This window comes from Falco punctatus (genome assembly GCF_963210335.1).
Source record: "Falco punctatus genome assembly, chromosome: 7".
Classification (NCBI taxonomy): domain Eukaryota; kingdom Metazoa; phylum Chordata; class Aves; order Falconiformes; family Falconidae; genus Falco; species Falco punctatus.
In genome coordinates this window covers 54,260,744-54,281,396 of record NC_137587.1, presented here as the reverse complement: position 1 = coordinate 54,281,396, position 20,653 = coordinate 54,260,744, and the positions used below count along the sequence as shown (strand labels likewise).

The window sequence follows — 20,653 nt, the reverse complement described above, 5'->3', positions numbered from 1 at the left end:
TTAACATATAATTAGGTACTACTTTACTGTCCTTTAATACATATTTGTTGCTACCGTCCTCCAGATTTTTGGACTTGGACCAGTTTCAAAACCTACAATTTTTTAAGTCAACAGGAAAAAAAAATAAATATTTCTTTCACTCTCCATCCCAAATTTGGAATTTTACACCCCAAACCCAAATATAGAGGTCCAGAAACAATTCCCACTGTCACTGTAGCAGCAGGTTAACATTCTGGCACTGCATGCCCTTGCAGTGCTGCCGAGAGGCAGCTTTATCTTGCCTGAAATTGAGATGTAAGGCTTTGACTGGGACACAAATCAGCTGCTTAGCCATCCAACTTACTGGAGCTTAGCACCATGACTTTAAAAATACATGTTTGATCATTTTATACATCTTGTCTCTGTGACTGGAATCACAGTATGCAAAGGTGTCTGGCCTTACGGGTAAAAGGGATAAAACTCCTAATAAAAGTTTTATAACCTTTTTAATGACTTCTTGCATTGTATGATGCATATAGTATTAAGTATTCCACAAAAGAATACCCTGCCTAATAGTTTTCACAGGACTCCTGGAACGGCCTGCAGAGCTCAGCAACAGCTTTGCCAATTTTGATAATAGCTCACCCCAAACTTACGCTAACAAATCTTTGTAAGACACCACTGCATGACCACTGTTATTAAAAGACAGAGTTGTACTAGAGTGCTAGACAAAAGTACTCGAGAAATTTTTGCAAATTATGGTTCAAGTGATAGCAGTTGTTACAATCTAGACTCAGTTCACCTATACAAGGAAAATCATAACAAAAATAATAAAAATCATAACACTGGTTCAGCATACAGAACCTACTTTAAAATATGTCCCCAGTAAGTTTTCCTTTCTCTTAAAAAATCTAATTTTTAAAATAATTTTATTCAGTATTTGATAGGAAGTCTCATTTCTAGACATTATTGCACAGAGAGAACTTTTGTAAACAGTGTTCCCTGCAGAGGTTTTAGAAGGAATACTTAGAGGCATCCACTGTAAAAGATGAGTTTGAAGAAATTCAGGATAAACTTAAAATGTTCAAAACCTTTTGATTCCATATCAGTGAAACCATCAAACTCTTGCTTAGATGAACACACCCAGTGATTGTCAAAGCAAACAGTTCCTATGTGCTGCAAGATCAGGATTTCCCCTCAGCTATTTTGGATTAACTAAGGCTTTCGGACAAAAACAGTAAAAATAAAACAACTCAACAAAAAAAACATAAATGAAATGACACAATGGAAAAAACCCAGGAGTGATTCTGAAAGGCAGGAGAAAAGGAAATGAGAAACAAGGAAGGAGAGGGAAATTGAAGTGAAATATAGCTCCCAAGAACATTTTCCCATTATTTCCTCTAAAATACAGATTTCTTGGAAGCATGAAAATTTTAAGGCATCAAATTCCAAGTCACCACTCAGACTGAGACCTTTGGATGCCAAGTCCTATACCTTGAATTCAACAAAGGCCACTTGGTAGGCTGAGATTTAATTACACTCAAGCTAGGCAGGTTCCCCCACTTAACCAATGTGCCACCTGGTGCTAGAGAGCTGTCTCACGTCTTTGTAATTGTTACTACAGTCCTAAGGCTAAAACTCATCCAAATTATCTTTTTTTTTTTCCTCCTTCCTTTCCACTGCAACACTCAATCATTAATCATCCAATGCAGAACTGACCTCTTCATTTCCCATTGCCTTTCTGCAAACTCTGAGACAGTTGCTTGTCTTTTTCTGAGTATCAGAATGATGCCAAGCATAAATATTCCCAAGGGGAGTTTGTAAGAATAGCTAGTACCAAAAGTTCATGAGCAAACCTACTATTCACTAACCTCCCTGGGCAGACAAGGCTGGCTGTGCGTATAAATACTCTGCCTGTGCCTACACCCACCACCTACCAGCTCAGCTCTGCCTTCCAGGGAGCGTAGCTATTATGCAGCAGTCTGGCTTGGAGGGCTGGTCCCACAGCCCTGAGAGTGTTTTACTTGGTAATGCCTTCCTGTGCTAATATGCTAAAGATTCTAATTTTTTATTTTCTCATTCTTATAAGTTCCCTGTTATTTTTCGTCTGAGCTGCAGACACACGTTTTTGCTTCATATATTTCATTTCTCCTCATCCTATGGAATGTTGTGATCCAGAAGTAATGTTGGATTTCTGACACAGCAAGTTGGCACCAAACAAGTGATTTCACTGCAGGATCATACAGAAAAAAAAAAAAAAAAGTAAGGCCATAGGAAGAAACTGAACTCCCACTTCCAGCACAGCTATCCTCAAATACAACTCCAAAACCATCTTATCTTCTGCAAGACTGACTTCTTTTTAATCAAAATTTACACCTGTCATGACAGTGTTAGCATATGTGAAATAGTGGTTCCAAAGGATATGCACCTAGTAACAGAGCTCAGAACCACGATGTTATAAGCAAGGACAAGTATAGTTTTGAAACCTTTGATCTACATTTCCTGTTTAGCTCCTGTCCACCTCTTCCAGGGCAAGAGTAGCTGTAGTGGATAAAACCCAAGGTCCATCTAGTTCAACCACCTAGAGCAGTGGCCAAAAGCAAATGCATACTCAGCAGGGGAAATTTACATGTACATATAGTGTTTCCCCATTTATTATCCCAGTCATCAACCATTTTCAGTTCACAGATCTCCTGTGTAAGTGGTGGTGTCGATGTATTTAGTAATTCTCATTGGATTCTCTTACATAGACACTTCCAGTTTCCAACTAACCTTATATAAAAGCTTAATACCCACATCACACTCAGAGAGGAATTCCACAGATTAACTACATGCTCTGAGGACTACCATTTCATCATCTTTTGCTATCAAAATGTTTTGTTATTAAAATAATCCTTGTACTGGAAGAGACATACAAGTGATCTCCCCTCTATGTTCTCATGCCATTCATGATTTTATAGACCTCTACACCATATCACTCTTAGTTGTCTTATCTCCTGGCTGAAGTCCTAATCTACTTAGCTTCACATCTGACATTATTCCTTTGCCTCTTCCTCTATCTGATAACATCATATAAACAAATATATTACACCCAGGCAGTTTGTGACTCTTTCTTCTTTTTGCTTTTAATATCAAGAAAAAAGAAATCCAAGGTCCAAATCAGGCATCTGAATACTTTGGCAGAAACCCTGGTCAAAAAAATGTAGTCACACCCATATTTGAAAGGAAGCATTTTCATTAAGGGCAAAAGTATTTTTTCCAGCTTTTACCTGCTTTTAAATCTTACTTGAAACTATCAAAGTTTTGGTTAGGTAACAGATGGAGGAGAGATGATTATTTGTTAACACTAATTTATAGTAACAATTTGAGATCTAGATTATGTGCTAGGCCAAAACATTCCTGGAGAAAACATACTGTAATGATTTTCCAGTATTTTTGTTCATAAAATTCAGATTAGATCAGATTAAACCACTGGGGTACTGATTTCAATTTACCAATTAGGCATCGCACAAGTAGCACTTAAATGTTCATATTCAAAAGTATTCTACTTTAGATGAGGAAACTAGGAAGACAGTGTATTTGTTACCCCATAAATAATGCAGGCTCTTCATATAGTTGTGTGGTTAGTGCCTCCTTCTGCACCCTTTTCAAGAGAGGAGAGAGAGGTCTGGATGTGTTGTTCTGCAGAGGGCATCAGCCCAGATCCAGGCAGCTGAGTTCTGAACAAAGAGGCACTGCTGGGTTTTTGTGCACTGGTTTCCCTGGTTTTTGCAACAACAGTCTCACAACCTTATGTACACTAAGTAATATTTCAAAATTATGTCACAATGAAGGATAGAAAAGAGGGAAAAGTTATTTACCTAATTTAATCATACAACAAAAGAGATATCAAGCTTTTGAGAATCATCATTCTTCCATGAAGTTTTCACCTGATATAAAAAGACAAAGGGAACAGATAACAGTTTGGAGGGTGGGTGTTATTTCTTTGCCTTCTGTTCTAACCGTCACTTCAATACTTGATTCTAAATAAGGAGATGTGAAAAATAAGTTTTGAAGTTTCACATAGTAAAGGAGGGTTTTACAGGGAAGAGAAAGATTAAAGGAGTAAAGCACAAGAATCAAAAAGAGGTGATTCTTTGGAGAATTTTGAAGCAATCCAGTGTTCAAAAGCAACAGAAACACAAATCTAGCAAGAGGAACAAAAATACATACTCCAATATATGTAAACAATAAACAAATTTAGAGGAAAGCAAAAGGATAACCTACTAGCTTTCGCTTCTTAGAGAACAGGTTATACTTTTTTTACATTTCGCCCTCTTTTGAAATCATAAAATATAAATGCGTTATTTAATTCACAGGTGACTTAAGGGGCTGTTTCTGAACAACTGAGACATACAAAAGCAAGGAAAACAAAACATAGTATTTAATCTGTTTCGCCAGCTTTTCGAGGGTTTCTTAGCAAGACTTTCGATGTTTTCATTTTATTCTCCAGATCTGCAAATAATCCCATTTAAGGCACTCTGAGAAACTGAAACTGTATCTGTCTCCAACACCTGCCCAAATACTTTCAAGAGAGGCAATTCCAAATCAACAGCAGCAAGAGATACATTAAGCAGAGAATTTAAAATGAACTGACATGGGTCTTTTATCAATTATTTTGATATAAGCAGCTTCTGAGAGTAGGTTGCACTCCTTTATGTCTTACACCACCAAGCAAACAAATTATATGAAACAATTATTTGTAAAAGATATTCAGAGTATTTAGTACAATTCTTTTATATGCCATGAATTGAATGTGGGATATTTTTTTCAAATTACTTTCCCTTTGGAAAGCATGCTAATTTTGAAAAAGAGAGGGAAATTAGATTCTCTACTAACATGCTAATAACTTTCAAAATCACAGTTCTGCTATAACTGAACAAGACATTACATTCTTTGCTTCCTCTAATTCCCCACACCCAGAAATTAATTCTGAATAGAAATAACCAGAAAATGGTAGGGGTATGGATCTCTGCTAACAGTTCTAACATTGTAGTTGCTAATCACATCAGCAAACACATTACCAGGTTCCTCACCCCTTCCACAAATAGCCCAGGTAAATAAAGAACACAGACATGGGAGGCCCAGGGAGAGAGAACAGAGCAACCTTCCCTGTGTTAAATGGTGGGATATGTTTTTATGGATTACCTCAGACCACTGTGTCTTCTACAGTGCTTCAAAGCACAATAGTCATGTCTGATACTAATGAGTTCAAGACAGACCAGCTGTATTTTGACACGGGGGGGAGGGGGGGAGTAGGATAAAAAGGAAAAGATATTTCCAAATGTTAATCATGTTTTAGTAAAGAATTAGAAATTTGAGTTTTGGTAGACATTGGGTAGGTCTGATTTTCAAAGCAAAAAGTATCCTCTGCACTTTCATGGTAAAGAATCACGAACAGATTCATCCCCAGTAACTAAGGAGCTAATTTTTGAACGGGCACTCAATATGCACACCTTCTACCAACAGCATCATTGCCTCAGTAATGAAAACAAGGTACCAATGAATTCTCACATTGGCCTCTTTCTAAACACATCTTCCAGTTGCAAGACTCACTAATGACACCTGCTAGTAGCATTATCTGTATGATTTGAAAGCCATGAAATACACAGGGAAGACAGCATGAATGGCATGGTTTTAGATGCTCTCTGGATTTTTCAACAAAGAGTTAAAACTATGTTAACAGAGGGTTAACGATGCAAGTTAACAGCCTCTCCTCTCCCTTAAGGGCTACACTGTGGAGTTTGTTGACTGATCTTTGGCATGTGTGCATGCATAAAACAGGAGAAACAAGAAATGACAGCTCAGAAAACTACAATCCCTTTCAGACAGAGCATGTGATGCTGAGAAAAGTATCACCTAACATTACTCAGTTAAACTTCAACACGAAGGGAAGCTTTTTCCAAAAAATCTCTTTCTAAACAGACCTCATCATTCTTAATCCCATTACTATAGATTTTTCTTGCTTGCTATTTTCTTCATTCGTTCTTTTGTGAGTGACACCTACTTTTTATTTGGCAAGGTGAGCAACTTAAGGGGAGTGAAAATACAAAGGAACTGCACGAGGATATACAGGGAAAAAATTAAGCACAAAGATAACACACCATGAAATCAGCAGACCTTAGTTTTGACTGCTTTATCTTGTGTGGGGGACTGGAGCAAACAAAAAGACCTAGACTACCCCAAAAACTACTCCATGTTATAGAGATCTCACCTAGGAACTACATGACATGGAACTTTCAACTGTTAGTCAACAGTGTTCAAAAGCCTTGAACTGACAGAAACAATAAAGATCACCTTATATGCAAGTAAATACCTTAACTACTAATCTCAACAAAATAGAGACTGGACAACACCCTGCTTCAGGATACTTTTGTCAATCAGCAATATAAAAACAAATGCTACTCTAATTTTTCCAATCTATTCCCATCATCTTTTTGATTGGATACATTTTTAAACAGTGGAAATCCAGCCCTGATTTTGTGTCAGCTATTGTACAAGAAACTTTGCCTGAAGAGATATAAAATGCTTAGGTAAACATAGAGCAACTGAAACATACCATTCATTTACATTTTACATACTATTGCTTAAATTTTGCAGGGTTTTCAGATTTAGGAGTCCTCTACCATGCACATTCTAATAGTCTACCATTTTTATCATTTTGTGTTAGTTACAGCAAATGGCTTTCCCTAGAAAGCACAGAGTCTGGAGGTTAAGGCAGGCACTGCTAAATAAAGTAAAAGGCATTAGTGAAGAGGACTGTCCATATCCCATAGGAACACTGACAACTATGCTCCCAGCAAGAATAGCTCGAAGGGAAGCATTTGTCAAATTGAGAGACCTGAACAATTCCATGTAATTATCTCTTAAGTGATTAAAAAAAAAAATATACGGCTATTGGAAATGGGGGCATTTGTGCTATATGCTGCTTTCCATGGCCCAAACACAAACCATTGACATGTCACTGCCTTGCTCAATTACACAACAGAATTCTCTAATTCTGGCCACCACAATAGTTGTGTCACTTGTTTCTCAAATGCATTGGATACTGATCACATGAAAATGACATCACAATACATAAGCACTCTTTTGGAAACATTTCCATGTGTGAAAAGCAGTAAAAGCCATCCAAGATACAGGAGATTTATTAAGACTCAGAAAAATCCATTCATGAATGTGAAAAGAAGCTGCAGTAAGGGTCAGAAGGGAATCGGAAAAAATATGTTGTCTAGGTAGTGGGGTGTGTATGCATGCTTAAATTTACTATTTTCAAGTCTCCTTAACATTGCAGCAGCCCAAAGTTCACCTTCCATTCAGGTTTACTGAGAAATTCATCCTGCAGTGTTCCATGACAGGAAAAAGGATGCGGAACGTCATTTTTCTTAGCCAGAAAAGCTACTTTCCTTAAATGGTAATGCCAATTTTAATCAAAATTTGTATATGCTGTACCATAAGATGAATTTAAAATGTATGACTTAACAAATATTAAAATATTGCTCTTAACATCATATAGTCCTACCATACTTTGCCCTCACTCCTGACACATCTTTAGCCAAATTTTGTGGTGTGAAGCAGATATTTTGCAGTTCTATTTTTATGCCCCATCAGACACAATATAGAAAAAAATATATTTAGATTCTGGATCTCTTCCAAAAAATGCATATGATATTTCATGATTTCAAACCCTGGCAAGCATTCAGACCTTTGTCTAGTTTCCTGTAAAGTTTTCATTTACAAGTCTTAAGGCATTACTATCACAACCTGTAAATTTCAGAAGAGACTCCAAAAATTAAATAGTTAAGAAACTCATATGCCTTCTCATCTTTTGGAGTGATTCAATTCCAGTCAGTCTCCTGGATTAACTTGCTTCTAGAGGTAAGTAGAAGATTTAGTTCCAATAATCTAAGTTTGGTCCATACAGAATTATAGCTATTATTACTATTTGCAAGACTTCTTTTTATGGAAAAAAATACTCATTCACATTTACTAGCTTTCTCATTATTCTTCATATGCTCCTTTCATCTTAGTTTGGAGCTCATGTTAGGAAGCAGGACAAACATCCCTTAAAGTAATATGCACTAATAATGCGAATAATTACATGTTAATAGTGAGAAACAATAACTGACCTCTTACCTTGCACATCCCAACATGCATTGTACTTGGATGGCTACTACACCTACTACCAGGTATGTAGATGTCTTTTTTTTTTTTTTTTTAATCCCAATTTAAAAAAGAAGTAATTTTGTTCAACTGGGAATCACTCTTTCAGTTTTACTTTTCAGTAAGAAAACTTAAGTATCTCAGGTCCAATCTAAAAGTGTTTTGGTTTGCCTGCTGAAAGTAACCACAAAACATTTTACAAGAAACTTTGCTATATTACAGTTGAGTGGTATTTACAAACCCAGCCTTCAGTTACAGTCTTTTCTCACAGAAACATCATTAACGCAAAGTAAGGAAAGGTGAAGGGCTGAACCTCCTCCAGAGTATCAAGAAGTCACAATAACTTCTTTTGCTTGTGATTACAATGTTGGTCTGTGTGACAGTAATTTATGATAGCACATGGATCACTGTGGCCATGTTGATTGCCTTTCCTGAAAGAATTCATGTTAAAGTAGGATCTTCAGAAAAAAAGGAAATTAAGTCAGCAACTCCCTCAACCTGGGTAAGGGCTAACTGTCCAAACAGAAATTCTTTGAAGTTTCAGAAACATCTTGGCACTCTTAGCTGCAACTAGCACAGGAAAGTTTTTAGTAGTTTTCTTTTGTTGTTTTTGTAAACTGACCTATGAAACTTTGCAGTTCCCTTCGATCATATCACTGAGTCACTGGTATGACATTTTTAGCAAGAGTCTGTTGTAGAAGCCAAGCTCTTCAGACACTCCTTCTCCAAATCATTGCATGGATTAAGGCATTGAAGCAGTTCTTTGTCTAATAACACAACAGATTCTATTGGAACTTTTAACTTTTGACAGCCATGAAGAAGTTCAAACTGTATTTTTAATACCCTCTCTTAGACTTACTGGCTGGCAAGCCAAAACCTCACCCATTAAAGCACCGTAGCACACTCACGATTGATGTATAAAGAAAACAGCTATTTATTAGACTTGTTTTCTGCAGTATGTACAAACAATATGGAGAGTGACAAAGTGCTTTTGCATTGTGCTAACACTGAGAGAGCAAAAAGAAAATGAAAACAGGGCATAAAGCAAAGAAAGGATGTATACAATGGAACAAGCACAAGTTACTTATTTTGTTTTTTAATTTGTGCTAAAAATAGAACACAATGCTTATCTTTCTGTAGAGCCTACTCACCAAAATCTGAATAAACCAGAGGTTAAAAACATGAACATAATTAACAATTCTTCCCAATTTTCAGTTCTTTAACTTTGATGCACTTTCTCCTAATATTACTTTGTTCAGAAATGGAATCCTTGCCCCACAAAAAGAAACAAACAAAAAAACCAACGAAAAAAAACCCAACCCAAAACCAACAGAAATGCTCCTAAGTAGACATTGTAACAGAGAAATTATCAGACTCAGTCCTAGCTCGCTATCAGAGTTATAAGTGCCATTAAAGAAAAATGTGAGATACTGAAGCTAAGAATTTTGACAACCAAGCCTTCACTAACTTTGAAGCTTTTTAAATTCTAGCCTTTGTAAAAGGCTGAACAACTTTCTACAATAATGTTTGCTAGCTATGAAACATAACATTGCCTGGAGTTACTTGTAATGCACAATAATAAGCAACAAATAGAAAACAGTGCACATCCACTGCAGTTCAGTTTGGGAGTTTTCTTGCCAGAACTGCCATCACTAAATACGCTTGCAGCATAAAGGCTCATCTGTAAATGTATCAGAAGTACCTTGTGAACTACAAAAATCTTATCCAGACGACAGCGTCATAGAACCTCAGGATACATTTGCATTTATAATACAGAAATGAATATGCTATGATTTCAGATGTTTTCTGAAAACATTTACAGACATAAGAGTTGTGACGTACAAAAAAAAATCAAATGTGCTGACTTAGAAGACAATATATTTCTAATATTAATGTTATACTAAGGAACTTCTATAGAAGAAAAATAGAAGAACTAAAATTTAACTAATGTGAGTTCTGTTCCAACACTCCTCATTTTAACTTCCTTCTCAGTGAATAAAATACTTCATTTTTGTCTCTGATAATATTTCATGATTTGCTATGTCTAATTAAAACAAAAGCCTCCTCCTTGACCATTTCAGTGTGCCGCTGAGCAGCTGTTGCAGATCAAATTGGTATCACCCAAACTTAGTAATAAAGAGCTATGCACACTATTCTGTATGTGGTTAATAAGTGCCCTCACTTATTGGCACTAACATTTTCTCTTCCTACTGAAAACATCTTCCCTGATGCATCTTGGAATTACATTTTCCCTTCTTACAGCCAGATCACAGCAGTGACTCATAGTCAGTTTTGTTATTGATTACTACAGTCAAGTCTTTTTACCCTTGTGTCACTTCCAATTTATGAGCTCCATTTATAGAGAAATTCCTATCAACTGTATGACCTTGCACTTCATAGTTGGAGATTTCTACCTGTTTCTGTTGCTGTATTTTCAAGGTCATTTAGCTCTTAGTTTAACATTTTGGTCTCCTCGTTATTAGCAAATGCCTGCCAAATTTTGTCCATCTTGTACCTTTCCTGCCTGCTTTTTAAATGAAAAGATTAAAACAAGATTAGCCAAAAAACAGTCCCCAAAGAACTCTATTAGTAAACTCTCTCCACTCTCAAATTCTCCCAACACAACTATAATCTCTCATTTGTCTGGTTCGTCACACAGTAACTTTTCTTCTACTATTTCCCATTTTTTCTAGCTGAGTAATAACTTATTATGCAGGTTATTTTCAGATAAATAAACAGCCTGAAGACTTATTAGAAAGAAAAAACAGGCTTACATGTCAAAATGTGCTTTTTGTAAGCTTCTGCTTTATTTTACTCCATTTTTCAGCAATTTCCTCTATATTCATGTTTTTTCTTCTAAGCTCATGATGTTGATTATTGCCCGTTTTTCAGGACAAGGGGCAACGGGTACAAACTGCGACACAGGCAGCTCCATCTGAAAGTGAGGAAGAACTTCTTTACCATGAGCACGACACAGCCCTGGCACAGGCTGCCAGAGGGGCTGTGGACTCTCCTTCTCTGGAGACATCCAAAACCCACCTGGACGCAACTCTGTGCAATGTGCTCTATGTGAACCTGCTTTAGCAGAGAGTTGGACTAAACGATCTTCAGAAGTCCCTTCCAGCCTAACGATTCTGTGATAAGACCACAGCTCACCCTGCCCCCACTTTCTTAAATACAGATACCAGCCCAGGTACTTAAAAGACATTGCAGAAAATGCTGTCCTATGTGTACCAAGTTGTTTTATCTAAAAACAAAACCACCAAAACCACTGCATCTGGAACAAGAACATTTTGCCTTGCCTTTTTAGAGAAAAAGAATCATTTATGATGTGAACTAATAGTTTTAAGCAGTCACTTAAGTCTCTAAGCAGACTTAAAACCCTGAATATAATGGTTATTTTAGTGTAATGATGCTCGCTCAGCAATTACTGGCAAATGCACATTAGTAAAATATGCACTGCAGAGTTAATAGCCTATGAATGTTCTTGCCTGTGCACGCACTAATACTGTGAAGTCGCAACACCTGTACAGTGTTTTTAAAATAATATATATATTCTACAAGGGCCCATAGCAATAAGATCAGTATTTCCTATGTAATTGTTGATGTTCAAATAGATGGACTCAGAGGCACATTTAGACTATCTCTAACTTTGAAAGAGATCACTTTTTTGACTCAAAATGTACAGCTTAGGCCCACCTGGAGTTGGCAGCAATTATACATAGCTAGAGTTTCAACCTTACTAGTTCACTCTGTCTTATAAACTGCGTCTCACTAGTAACTTCCTCAGGTTTTAGATTCCATCCTATTATGACTGTTATGAATTTCGTTTCAGAGGCACTGGGACCACAGAGCCAGCACACTAGAACAAGGAAAGATCAGCAGAACTTAGAAACCAAATTTCGACTTTATACAGATACAAATGAAGAAGGCTGTCAGATTTTTTTTAATCAGTTGGACACTCTTGACAAATGCAGTTTCAATGCCTCTCTTCCTCTGGTGATGATAGTCCATGGCTGGTCGGTATGAACTCACATTTTATTTTTAATTCAAACTACATCTGATTTGATACACTTTCCTTCTTATTACACTAGTGCCAAAGGTAACTTCAGAAGAAAGGTTGTGACTGGACAGATAGATTTCCCTGGTAGCAATCATGTCTTGAAATATTACTAAGTGGATATCCCCCATTGAGATTCTGAAGGAGCAGACTACAAGCAATTCTCCTTGTGGGAGTCCCATGCCAAAGATTACATTCCACCCTTGTATAAAGCCAGCAGAGTTTGAACAAGTAGTTGAATTAATATGCTCTACCTTTGGAGCACTGAATACCAGTTTAATTTCTCTGATATGTTCACTGCCAGATATTTACAGATTTATTGAAAAGAAGCGCACACAATCTCACCACACCTTTCTCAGAGATACACCTTTAAAGTGAGCTTCCCTATAAGCCCCTTCAGCTGAAAATGAAGCCTTCAACATCAATGAATTATCACTGAACTGCTTCCAGTTAAACTGTAAAAAAAATCCACCATGAAAACTTTTTTCAAAAGCATAACAGTGATTTTTCATCAGCTTCTCAGTTGAAAAAGAAACAAAAGAAAAGGCAGGATAAGAAAAAATACCATTTTAACAGCTCTTTGATTCTCATAGAGCCAATGTCATCACATAAGGTGGCAAAACAGATATTTTTTGCACACCTGCATATATGCAGAGAAACTTTGAATACCCCCCGTGATCCACACAACTTTCTCAACAAATAACAGCAGAGATGACTTTGGATGAAATATTGCCCTAGATTACTTTAGGCAAGCCTCACAAATAAAAATTTGTTCAAAACCTGTAACTCCTCAAAGACAACCCATGGACCTGAGACTGGTGGCATTGAAGTTTATCATTCACATTAAATTAATTTGCAGAGGTATTGGTCTCTTAGAGGAATATGTATGGAAACCCAGAACTGAGACTCCCAAATTTTGGAAAAACACCGGAAGAGATAAGGATGTTCTATCAATAGAAGAAATAAATGTAACTACAGCAACAATTAAATCCAATAGATTAAATAATAACTCTGGTCCATCAAATAAGAAGCAGTGTTTGATGCTAATAAGGAATTTGTGATCAGGTCCTTAAAATAAGAATCACAAAAAAAAAAAAAAAGCAGATCTCAACATGGAACAGCTGTAGAAGGTAAATACCCGCTGGTCTGCAATCCTTCAGCTTCCCTCCCTCTCTAGTCCTTCTAGCCTAAATTTACAGGGACAGATGCTCTTGAACGAAATCAGAAATTTTCTGGACATTTCACCCTCTCTTTTTAATTAATAATACCAGTCAACTCAGGATGAGTGAAAATATTTAGGAACATCATTTCACTGGTAAGAGTTCACATTACAAGACATAAATTATTATACAGCTCTTATATTGATTCTTAATTTTTTTTTGTCCATGAAAACCCAAAGATCCTCGGCACTGAAGCATGCTGAAGCCCCTAAAATCTAGTTATGAGCTTTAAGCCCTCCTTGTTTATATTACAGTTTTACCTTGAGCTTTTCACAATAAATGTTTGGCAGAGACTGCATTCCCTCAAGAATGGTTTGTTTTTTTCAACAAAACAGGTGGATGGGATTTTAGAAGGTTGGATTTGGAAAATGGCAGCAGCTCTGAAGTCTCAGCATAAACAAATCAATGTGATCATTGCAGACTGGCTTACATCTGCTCACCAGCACTATCCCATTGCTGTACAGAATACCCGCTACATAGGACAGGAGATAGCAGATTTCCTGGAATGGCTGGAGGTAAGAGCCCCCAGATTAACACACATTTCTCTGGAAAAGACCTATGTACCTGTTCTTCTGCTTCTACCACCTTTCTGAAATACTACGACAGTTATCGCTATTCATTTCAATCACTTCTGTTTCTTTAGCACATTGCAAATTTTTCTGCCATAAACTTTCATGTGACTTCATAAAACATTCATCAAGCAAGAGAAAAAAGCAAGTAGTCTTGTTTATTAAAATATTTTGGTGTATCTTTAAAAGCAAGATAATTTCATGCTGCTATAGCTTTTCAATTAGCATGTGTGCAGACAGCTGACAGTCCCACACTTTGAAAGCAGGAACACATTATTATTTGCAAGTGGTTAGATCACTAAAATGGGTTTACGTTATCTGTGCTTAATTTCTGCTTTTAATGCAGAAATCAAGCATGACATCATGTCTTGATTTTTGCCTTAGTTCCCCAAAGATTATTCTACAATAATGGCTTAGAGATCCAGAATGTAAAGGGAGAGCTTTCTAGAGGACAGCATGCCTCACAAAGCAGATGACATGGAGGCAGTAGTGAGACAGAGCCCCGCTGATGTAGTGACTCCTTATCAAAACTCCCGCTACGTAGGAAGCAGTGGCCATGGCTGCACTGAGAAGGCTGCAGGTAAGTCTGCAAGGGATCACTGGTCTCCAGCACTATTTAATAAAAGATAGAAAGCAAACGCTAGAATGAGGATCACTCATGCAAACTAGGCACCCTAAGCAACTCTTATTTCATCTGTCTCTAGTACTAATATAAGCTACCTAATCTGAAATGAAGTTATACATCCGTACCTCACAATGAATATTTGAATACATTAATTTAAACACCGTGAGGCCTAAGGTGGAAGGGAAATACACTACAAAGCTGAAATATTTGTAGCAAATACTGTTGAAGGGCTAAGCCGCTTTCAACAGGAATAGCAGGGCTAGAAGAAGTTGTCAAGACACCATGCCCAGTTAGGGACAACAGGCACAAAAGAGCAGGCAGAAAAGCCAGAGTCACTATTTTTTATTGTGACATTACAAGAAACCTTAGCTCTTGGTCAAATGTAGTTTAAGTTGCTGGAGCCTGAAGTCACATTTTGAAACTGTTTAATTATTGAATGAATTGGTGGACTTTGTTCAGTTCCCAGGAGAACACACCACGTTGTCAACAACAGAGACACTCTGTGATTTCTCCAGTGTCAGCAAACAAATCGAGGCTTGAAAAAATGACTCCTTGCTCCAGCACTGTAGGTAGCTTATCTTGTACCATGATATGTTCCTGGATTTAAACATACCATAAATCTTCAAAGCATTCAGTTGAGCAGTATCAGTGCTCAAGCAGTAAACCTTCCTTCTATTGAGAAACACCCCACCTGAGTTTAGCAGTTAAAAACCCCTTCATTCCAACCCCCATAACTATCTTTCCACTATGCTTCTGTCTGCGTACAGGCTGGCAAGGATATGAAATATCCTTAATGGATGTAACAAAAACTGCAGTGATGTGCAACATTTTAATGAAGTGCTCTTAGTCCAAGAGTTAATAGGGCATGATCAGTAACAATCTCAATAGCATCCATCTCAGTAACACCAGCTAAGAAAATTGGTCAGATCTTCTGATTTTTAAGAGTTGCCTCTCTCCAAAGAAGACTGCCAAGTTTAACCTCATCAAGAAACAGGTATCAAGACTGCAAAGCCACTCCACTGGGACAGGCAATATCCACAATTAAAACAAAACAGAGGTTTGCCTATCCTGCAAGAAAAATATACCACATTTTTCTTTACAAGTCAGAAAAACTTTGAGCCTTGCAGCTCAAGTGAAATGCTTAAGATCCAGGTAGTATTGATTAGGTAGAAAGAAGGGCCTGAGGCCAACTCTGCTTCAATAGGTGTGTTTCAGATCAGATACCCAGTTTGTACAAACCAGTCCAAGAAACATCACCGTTGTATCACTCAGCATGTCTGATCAATGTTTTGATACTTTGGCTTCCAATTTGGTTTGTGCTAGTAACTCAGGCAAAAAAAAAAAGCAAGGCACATTATATAAGGATTGTTTTACACTGAAGTTAAAGGACAGATATCTATTTTATAGTCATAGGAAAGTCAAATGCTGCAGATGAAAGGCACTGCACATTTGTATCAGTTGCAACAAACAGCAACAAAAATCCTACTATCTGTGTCGGTTTTCCTGAGCATAGTGCATAAGTAGCAGTCCCCAAAGGTGTAGCATTTTCCGGCTGCATGAAAAGGAGGCAAGAAATAGCATTCAGCCAGTGAAGAAACCTGGTGTGTGATCCATGCACCTCACTTGACCTCCATCATCAACACACACACATTTCTTGTGTTGTAATTCATGGTATTCCTAGCTTGTAGTATTTCACTGTTTACTTTTCATATTTTCTACATCTAAATCAAGCTCCTGCTATCTTGCAGGAATCCATTCAATTTTCCAGAAGCAATGCTCATCTAATTGGGTACAGCCTAGGAGCTCATGTTTCAGGATTTGCTGGAAGTTATATCAGTGGTACAAACAAGATTGGAAGAATTACAGGTAAAAGACTTACAGCTTTAAGAAATGTTAACAGTCAACTGATTTAAGTTACATAGACATTTGATATATCAATGTCATATAAAATATTTAGCTGTTGAATAGTAATATTTGCCACAGTTTAGAAGTTTCATCCCAGTGGTTTAGAAATTAGCAATGAAAACACTTTTCAAAACAAAGTATCATACTATTTCTAGCTTCATTCTTTCCTACCTCAGTCCAAATTATGACACAGAGAATATACAAGCGTGGAGACTACACATCAAATCAAAGACTTGAGATGCATGTTGTTTGAATTCATCTTGTATCCATTCCCACTAACACCTTAAACTAAATGTTAGTCACTATCTTGACCCAAAGCCATTCAAACACACTGTACATTGTTATCAACTCATTTTAAATAGAAAATTACGTTAAGGAAATTGTCTAATTGTGCTTGAACTTTTAATTGCAGTGCATTGCTCAGAGTGAAATTAAGTCAGTTCTCCCGTGGCAAAAATGATAGCCCTGGATTAGAGTATCCCTAAGAGATGCTTAAAGTAAACAAAGTTAACTATAACACTTGGTTGTTTTGACTAGTGGCATTTTGAACCTTCTGTAATGCTTTGTAACTGTACTAATTATAAATGTAATGAAAACACATTTATAAGGTTATTGATACACTGTATACGGTATCACATCTAATGCACAGTGACAGCTTAAAAAAAAACAACAACCAAACCAAAAATAAAACAGAAGTGTGTTTTACACAAGGCCCGTTATCAGCTATGTTTTAAGTTATCAGAGAAAACATTTTACTTCAATCCGATTTGGGAGGGAGGCAAATACACATGACTGTAGTTTGAAGTCCCAACTCTAATCTTGGATTCATTGCCACATACCATCGCCTTACACAATCAGCTCCTGTGACGGTGCCTGCATGCTGAGAAGCCAATTTTAAACAATGTGTCATGATATTACACCTGTGTATACGCTGAAGGACTTCAGTTCATCAGCACTGCTTGTTCAAACCATATTAGTACATCAAACCTTGATAATGGATAAGTACAAAAAACATTAAACCACTATTTATTGCAACAGCTATACACATTCTTTGGGAAAAACTATTCAGACTTGTAATGATAAGCTCCAAAAGTTCATAGTGATAAAAGCTATTAAAAATTAAATCAAAATGTACACCTTCAGGGTGACGTCCCTACTTGTAGCCTGTGTTATTAGTCTTGTCCAGGTACAGCTATCCAACTACTTTAGTCCATAGTATCAAATGAAGAATCTCAAATTTAGAAGTTTGTCCTCAAAACTGAAGGCAGCTTTAAACTAAGCAGGCAGTTCTTTTCCATAAATCAGTTCACAACCAAAAAGAGCACCATACTAAAACATCTAGCAAACTAAAAATTAGCAAGTCTCCCTAAATGGTATATTATTTTCTGAATACTGTAATAATTTGCCTTGAAAAATTCTTAAGGTGAAAAAATTTTATAAACAAACACCTAGCAGACATATAGCTCTTTTAAGCAATAAGTGTAACTTTATAAAGTTTCAGGTCCCAAGTGTGGGTTAGATGTCAAACTTGTTGTGGGACTGTCTTCAAAAGGGCCTCTGAAATGCATGACCTCTAGAGTATGAAAGAACAAAATTAAGTAAACATCACTTAAGTGACAAAGCAGTAGCAAGCATGGTTTGTCTATAACAAACACATCTATCTCTGGGCCTGTGTCCTTGCGCATGTAGCAGTTACTGTTTATTACAGTGACTGTGTTTACTTTACCTTTTGGTGTAACCACGTACCCTCTGCATGACAAGTGTTCCTAGCATTGTTCCCATCAAAAGACCTTGTAAAGTAAGAGCACTGTCTGTTTTTAAATATTTATCACAGACTTTTCTCATGACAGTAGAAGAACAGCCCATTCTGCACTATATCACAACTGGATTATTTGCATTTATTGCAGGCCTTGACCCTGCCGGTCCCTTGTTTGAAGGAATGTCACCAACAGATCGTTTATCTCCAGATGATGCAAACTTTGTAGATGCAATTCATACATTCACTAAACAGCACATGGGTCTCAGTGTTGGCATCAAGCAGCCTGTGGCTCATTTCGACTTTTATCCCAACGGAGGCACCTTTCAACCTGGCTGTCACATCATGCATGTTTATAACCACATTGCGCAATATGGGATCACTGGTAAGAACCAATGGCACAAAACAGGAAGAAGCATTGCAACTGCACTCACAGTATCTCTGGGAAACTTTACAGATCTCTATGGTCTTAAACAGTATCTGATGGGAATATTACCTCCCATTATACGCAAGGAAATTTCTTTTCTAGAAACTGGTGATCTGATTTTTACTTGTATTGAGTTCAAACTGTTCTGACTCCAGTAAGGAATCTGGCTGCCTAGCACTTCTGAAAACGAGTCCATCAGCATCAAGCTGTCAAGCACTTCTGAATAATTTCAAAGGTATTTGTTTTAGTGGTAGAGGAAATGAGAAAACATCTTCTAATTAAGCCAGATTCATCTAGTGTGCAATTAATTATTTCAAATCAAACAAAACACAGGGCTGTACTACTCACCTCCTTAGTTCACCGTTTCCCAGCTCCCTTTCCTTCAGCTGCGCAGATGATGCTCTCTCTCTAGGACCTCACTGGCAGTGTTCCAGAGTATGTTTTATATATAAAAGCTTATTTCCAATGTACCTAAACATAAACATATAGAGAAACTGATGCAACATACTGAAAAAAGATAACGTAGTGATGCACAGTGACAACCAGAACTGTTCCGTGGATAACCCCAGGTGAGTACTGTTCACCCAGCATACTGCATTGCAAAAATACTTCTCCACTATCAGCACACTGTCTAAAGGCCTGACTTATTAGCAGGTAATTCATGGCAAATGTAAAACCAAGCATTAGCTAGAAAGCTTACCAGCAAAGACACATAAAACCAGTCCATCGTGATATATCCTGATTACACTGAAGAAAATAACTTCCGTAATTTGATGACACTCAAGGAGGAAAAAGATACTTAGCTCTTATAAAAGCAGATCTATGTATTTAATATAATTTTAATATATTTAATACATTTTTTGCTCCTTTCTCCCCAGTAGCAGCTGCAGGCAAAATTCAGCATGAGATTTTGTCACTCTGATAGGGACAAAATATGACATTACCACATAAGCATCCAAAGGACAACCGTGTCCAACCATTCACAGAATGAGATGGCTGTCTTTAACGTGGTATGATCTGAAAGACTGAACATAGCCTCATATTGACCAAAACAGCCAGGACAATGAAATCAAGGTTCATATATACAGCCTTAAATAGTCAGGCCAGAGAAGTTTAAGCAGCAAATTATTCAATTTTATTATCATGTGGGTTCAGCCAAACTATTTTTGGATGAACCTCTAAGTAAAGTTGCTACAATGTCTGATTTCAGAGGCAAAACCATGAAATTTTAGTAGTAAAAGGGTGGGGGGGAAACAATAACCTATGTTTATGGTTGGTTACTGTACTCCTCTGCAGTTGAAATGGCAAGGAGGATCAAAAGCATGCAAAATGTTCTTGTTTGCATTTTTAGGCATCACTCAAACTGTGAAATGTGCCCATGAGAGGTCAGTTCACTTGTTCATCGACTCTCTGCTCCACAGCGATAAGCAAAGCACAGCATACTGGTGCAACGACATCAACACTTTCAACAAAGGAATGTGCCTCAGCTGCAGAAAGAACCGGTGCAACACACTGGGCTACAACATCAGGGAGGAAAGACTCCCAAAAAGCCGACGACTCTTTTTGAAAACAAGAGCACATATGCCTTTCAAAGGTTTGTGGATATACCTCTCTCAATCTCTAGACTGATCACAAAGTGTGAGAACGAGCCTAAGCTTTGTGATCCTGTTTACTCATTTATTAAAGATTCTAAAATCTATGGGAATAATCAATTTGCTGAGACAAGTGAGAATCCCAGTAGGCCATTCTGATGCCCTTTCATCAAGACCCTGACTCAATATTTCTTTGGGAAGAAGGATGCTGCATGCTTGCCACAGGCTAACTGCAGATCTGAGGCCTCAGAGATGCTGAGGGTCCTGATAGACAGGATTTTCCTACAACTGGCCTGTGCGAGTTTGTTATAACATATGCAG

The 20,653-nt window shown here is 37.3% G+C and overlaps 1 protein-coding gene across 1 annotated transcript in view; it reads left to right on the top strand.

Moving 5' to 3' along the window:
- The window catches only part of LIPC (lipase C, hepatic type), a 105,565-nt gene that overhangs the window by 72,445 nt on the left and 12,467 nt on the right, over positions 1 to 20,653 (top strand). The window contains 5 exon segments of the mRNA XM_080396686.1: positions 12,014 to 12,201; positions 13,794 to 13,973; positions 16,401 to 16,518; positions 18,465 to 18,698; positions 20,092 to 20,334. Of these exon segments, the coding sequence (XP_080252812.1) occupies positions 12,014 to 12,201; positions 13,794 to 13,973; positions 16,401 to 16,518; positions 18,465 to 18,698; positions 20,092 to 20,334 (963 nt within the window).